Source organism: Portunus trituberculatus, chromosome 47 (genome assembly GCF_017591435.1).
Source record: "Portunus trituberculatus isolate SZX2019 chromosome 47, ASM1759143v1, whole genome shotgun sequence".
Classification (NCBI taxonomy): Eukaryota; Metazoa; Arthropoda; class Malacostraca; order Decapoda; family Portunidae; genus Portunus; species Portunus trituberculatus.
Genome location: NC_059301.1, coordinates 7,755,549 through 7,761,471, shown reverse-complemented (window position 1 = coordinate 7,761,471; position 5,923 = coordinate 7,755,549). Strand labels below are relative to the sequence as shown.

At 40.4% G+C, this 5,923-nt stretch overlaps 1 protein-coding gene across 2 annotated transcripts in view; it reads right to left on the bottom strand.

Moving 5' to 3' along the window:
- Positions 1-3,891: 3,891 nt before the first annotated feature.
- Positions 3,892-5,923, bottom strand: part of LOC123498023 (zinc carboxypeptidase-like) — a 15,909-nt gene continuing 13,877 nt past the window's right edge. For both annotated transcript variants that reach the window (XM_045245098.1, XM_045245097.1), the window contains exons 6-7: positions 5,665-5,712; positions 3,892-4,767 (exon numbers count right to left, since the gene is read on the bottom strand). In XM_045245098.1, the coding sequence (XP_045101033.1) occupies positions 4,052-4,767; positions 5,665-5,712 (764 nt within the window). In that variant the 3' untranslated portion in view covers positions 3,892-4,051. The remainder of the gene's footprint in view (positions 4,768-5,664; positions 5,713-5,923) is intronic.

Genomic DNA, 5,923 nt, shown 5'->3' with positions numbered 1-5,923 from the left:
CTTCAAAAAAGACACAGGATCATAAATCAGCGTGAATCTATTGTTATTTATCTATTTTATTTATTTTACACTCTCCTACTCCCCTACCCATCCCATCACTCCATCCTCCACAACGGCCACCACCACCATTAGGTACCACAACCCAAGGTAGGTATAGGAGAGGTTGCGTCACTCTCATACAACGTGAAGAACCAAATTCTGAAATGAGCTTTTTTATTACGAGCTCTTGGATGTTTTTAAAGTTATAAACTATTACAATAAAATAAAATAAGATGTCTATTTTTTGTTATATATCGTATGAAGCAATTGTTATTGAATACCTACCTTGCCACAACCAACTAGGGCTGCATGTGCATACTCAAAACTCTAAAAGCGTCTTTGATCCTAAAAGTGCCTTCCCTAATGCTGGGGTCACTACAGCTTTTTTTTTTTTTTTTTTTTTTTCCTACGACGTCCCCGATGGTCGTAGGAGAGCTGTCGCCGACAGGAAGGACGTCATTTTAACAGCTTTCGGGCCTGTCGTAAGACGTCATGAGTCAAGTCGTAGGTTAACGCGGCGATATCGTACGATGTCGTAGGATGTCCTTGTTGTCACACGACATCGTAGAAGCATTACCACAATTGAGCGCTGCATTCGACTGTCGGGAAGAGAGTCACGACTCACGACAAGCAAAGCCATTTCATCGGGCGTACGATGACGTTATAGAGAGATACGATGTCGTACGTGCTGCTAACGACATCGTTCAACATTGAATGGGTCAAAAATCGTTAAAATACTGAGTTACAACTGGTCTTTGAACATACGTTTGACAATAACACATGAAAACGTTGTCGCTAGAATCGTCGTGACCAGTGGTTCCTTCTCTGTACAGATCGCATGTTCAATAATCATTATATTTTGCAGTGAAATAAGCAGTTTGCATCTGGCAATGTATGTTTCTATAATGTACTACACATTTTTAAGTTTTCCATTTACTCTTACTTTTGTCTAGATCAGCATGGCAACTCAAGGGATTTTAAGTGGTAAATAGGCCTATTATTGTCCAGAACTTGCAATATATATAATAATCTACGCCTTCTTTCTCAACTCCGGTTCATGTCCGCATCCCCTATCAATTCCCAATCCCTCCTTGTTGCTACACTCCTCCTCCCCTTCCTATCACCTCCGTCTAATCACGATCCCTTCACACACACACACACACACACACACACACACACTCAATAATAATGGTACTGTTGCTGTTGTTGTAGTTGTAGTTGTTGTTGTTGTTGTTGTTGTTGTTGTTGTTGTTGTTGTTGTTGTTGTCGTTGTTGTTGTTGTCGTTGTTGTTGTTGTCGTTGTTGTTGTCGTTGTTGTTGTCGTTGTTGCTGCTGTTACTGGTGCTGCTACACCCTCAAACGCACTACACTAGTGTCTATAGTGATTAGCACGCTCGACTCACAATCGAGAAGGGCCGGGTTCGAGTCCCGGCGTGGCGAGGCAAATGGGCAAGCCTCTTAATGTGTAGCCCCTGTTCACCTAGCAGTAAATAGGTACGGGATATTAACTCGAGGGGTTGTGGCCTCGCTTTCCCGGTGTGTGGAGTGTGTTGTGGTCTCAGTCCTACCCGAAGATCGGTCTATGAGCTCTGAGCTCGCTCCATAATGGGGAAGACTGGCTGGGTGAATTGCAGTTCCATTCCTCATTTCTCACACCTGTCTTGTGAGCAACAGCAGGAAATCCCGGCAACCATTAAAAATTGAAGGAAATATTCACGAGTTGACACGGGGAAGGGCGGGAGTTAGTGGGGCGGAGTCTTGGTCAGAGTCATGGTGGACGCTGGGCGGTCTAAATTAGGATATACATAACCATCGCCTTATTTAACAAAGTAATGGGTTATTTATCTATTTTGGTGGTTTATTCCGGCTTTGCTTTACTCTCTGGGCTGGAAACACCAGAGAGCGTAGGCAAGCATTGATGGACTTACCTGGGAGGGAAAACACAGCTGAGATGTCAATGTGGTTGTATACTTACGTACGCAATTAATAATAAAAAAAAAAAAAAAAAAATCGTGAGAAAAAAAAAAACCTCCCAAAATGAAATGCACAACATTTTTAGACGCAATAAATACTTTAATAACTAGAATATAATAACGTTACCGAGTCTATTGTTTACATGGCTTAGTTCAATGAACCGTTTGTATTTCAAACTAATAACTGTCCCACAAACATATAATGTCGAGAAGGAAAGCACAGTCACACCACATTACATTACATTTTCTGAATAAAAAAAAAAAAGAAAAAAAAAAATCTCCAGTCATATAAAGAAAATACAGATTCTATGTTGTATAAAGATTTTTCTATTTAGTATGGTTAAATTTTTCAAAATTTGAAAATACGAATAGATAGGCATAATATTATTGGATATCATTACTTGGGTCATCTTTTTCATATTTTTTAAGTCGTATATCAATTACCAAAACAATCCTAAGTATGCTTATTAAAAAGTGAAAACTATAGAATACCGAGAGTGTTATTCCAGCCGAGAAGCAAAAAAACAGATAGACAATCTTTTTATGGATTATAATTTGATTTACATTCCTATCAATAAATGAAATACGAAAACAATACGAACTACAGTAATAAAAGAGAAAAAGTCGTGTTGTAGAGGCGAAGTAGTTTTTTCTTTTTTTTTTATTTTTTTTTATTTTACTTATTCTCACCACCTCCATCTTCTCTTTCTTCCCTCCCACATTCCTCCCCACCCTCTCCACCTCCACCACCTTCATCTGCTTCCACATAGCGAGCCCTTAAAATACCTGTAAAACACACACACACACACACACACACCTGTTGAAGTTTCGTACACAGAGAAACGCAGCCACTTCTCCATGGGGCGGTCATGACAAGTGATGATCGTGCTAGCTGTGGTTGGGATATCAGTGCCATAAACACGCTTATCTCTGAGTTGATTGTCGGACGTACTGCCTTTACCTCGGCACTTCCTGATGATGGTAATGATAATGATGATTGGTTTTCTTGGTTCTCTGAGTATCTATTTTCTCAAGAACGGGTTTGAACACACAAAGAACACAAGGTACACTTCAGCATAGCCAGAGTGTGTCGGACACTTAAACACAAGACGGAGCCACGCCATATAGGAAGAGCTGTCTATGCGCCACCAACCAACCACCTCCCCCCGTCACTGACGTACTGCACGCAAAAGTGACAACGCACAGTGGTTCTTCAGCAGCAGTCGTCGGTCGAGCAACCCCAACCACCAAGTCTGCGCTTTGACCGTTATTATTACTGTCCATTGCCTTTACTTTGTCTACTATGCTTAGCTATTAATTACGAGTGATTTAGTTATTATAATTTTTCATTCATTTGTTTGTTTGTTTGTTTGTTTTGTGATTTCTGCCTTATCCCTCCTCCTCCTCCTCTTCTTCCTCTTTTTTTTTCATCATCATCATCATCCCATCATCTTCATTCTTATTTCCTCCTCCTCCTCATCTTCATCCTCCTTTTATAATTTTTTTCTATTTGTTTAGAGTATGGGAGGTAAAGACTTCCTAGTTCAGGTGTGGGCAAACTACGGCCCGCCAAAGGAATTCATGCGGCCGGACAAATGTTAATAAATTTGAAAGAGAAAGTTAATAAACAACGCCAAATAGTATTGTGAGCATTTCACTTTCTTCCCGCAAATGTGCACATGCATGTAGGAGTGACTTTTTCTTTAGAAACTTTTAATTTTGTATTTCAGTATTAATGATTTTGGGTTACTATATTATATACTATAATATAGTATGCGGTCCTATAATATAGTGACTTTTTTTTTAATGTGGCCTAGCACTGAAAAGTTTGCCCAACCCTGTCCTAGTTCAATGATGACAAGTGTAGTAAAACAACACATTGATTCATGTTAGCTCTTCTAAAGCATCAGATCAAGTTTTATTTCTGATAATGAAAATTATAATCACATTTGACAACGATGGATGATTAAATGAAAGTGTGTCAGCTTATTAAAGAAATCGTTGAAACAATGAACTACCATCTGTGCAGTATTAAAACACTAAAATTTTCTGTTAACGAAAGACAACATCTTTTTAATGCCATTCCACACCTCTGTACTAGTGGGCAGGATCTGATTGGCAGGCAGTGTGAAGCCATTTCCACCCCTATCCCTCAGCTCCAGAGTGTATGACAAGGGAACCTCCAATGCTGCCTTGGCCCAGTCATCAGTGGTACCTGAGGCATAGTACATCCCTGTCGCTGAGTTTTCTACAGTATATTTGGTGTTATAAGATGTCTTGGCTCCTCTTGCGAATCGCCTCCCGGCACTTTTCATCATACGTGTTTTTGGGGCTTTGTCAGTGGTATAACCCCATGGATACAGCAATACTTGTCCATAGCTATGTAGGGAGATCATGAGGCGCAGGTCATCAACGGAGCTAACTCTCTGCATCTCGGTACTTAAGGCTTCTGTCTCAGGCTCGGAGAAAGCCTCGGTCCCCTTGTACACCTCACTGCAGGGATTCGAAGAGGCACCTACACCGAAAGACTCGTCCCAGTTTCGGTTTAGATCAACGCCACGGCACGAAGAGCCAGTGTTAGTGCGTCTGTTCTTACGCCAGTACCGATCGTTAGTCCTGGAGAACTCATAACCGTCAGGATTGGCCACGGGCACCATGTACACATCCAGATTATTTGTAAGGGATTTGTCAGCCACCAAGTAGTCAAGGAGATGACACGCGGTAGCAGGGGAGATCCACTCTCGTGCGTGTATTCCTGCAGTCAAACATAACAAGAGTTAGACCCATATTTTCAAATGTTCTTGCATCCTATCTCGACTAGGGACTTTAGACACACGGTAGGGCAAATCCTTTGGGTTTTTGAGATCTTATTCACTGTTTAACAATAATTTTGAAACTTCAGTAGGGAAAAAAATACTGAGAATCCAATTCATCATATCTGTAGGCTTTGAAAATTCTCCCACTGAGACGGCAGAGTCTATTAATACGAGCTGTAATGCCAAGAAGGAAGGATTTGTTAACAGACCGTCTTCCCGCCAGTACTACTGATTGTGACAATGACAGTGATTATCCAGAGTATGTGGAATAATACGAGTAGCCTTGTACATCAGTGACGGGTCTTGCTTATGCAATCCTCAAATAACATCAGTTCAGTAACAAATATTTACTGTACGGTGATAAGAAACACTGAAATGTTGACGAGTGATTGTGTTTTCTCTTAGATAGTGATTTAGTAAGACTGCCGTCACATGCATCCAATACTAACATCTCCATATTAAGATTGTGGAGAAGTGACTAGCGGTCCTGTCAGCTTTCCTTTCAACAGTTTCACCTCGAAAGTTGAAAACATTACAACATGTGATCTTCCAAATGTGTAATTATAAGAATCAAGCAATGGCTCGCGGCACACTCTGATTCTCATGTGGCAATGAAATGTTTAAGTCTACAATATTGTAGCCACACAACAGCCTGCAATAGGTGATTACTAACGCTATATTCGACACACTTAAGCTATTACAAACGTTACATTTAACGAAAACATGACGTCACTGGAACTATAGCATTGTACTTGTCACAACTACATAAGTCTTACGTAAAAAAAAAAAAAAACCAAAAAACATAGTTAATCCAAAAAGAAAAAAATGCCACTTACCTGCCTCGAACCACACGGCGTTCCTCCTCACGTCTTCACCAGTGTCTCCTGGAGAAAGAAATAAAAAGAAAGAAGAACCGACAGTGTATCACTATTCTGCCTTCACAGACCCCTCTCTTGCCCACCATATACCTCGACCCTGGGACGAGTAAGTTATTGAGTTACTTATGGAGTCACAGTGAAGGACATTGATAAAGTAAACTTAATGCATTTAATATTCTCCTGACTCCATAGTGTATACAAAATGCAAGATTCTGAA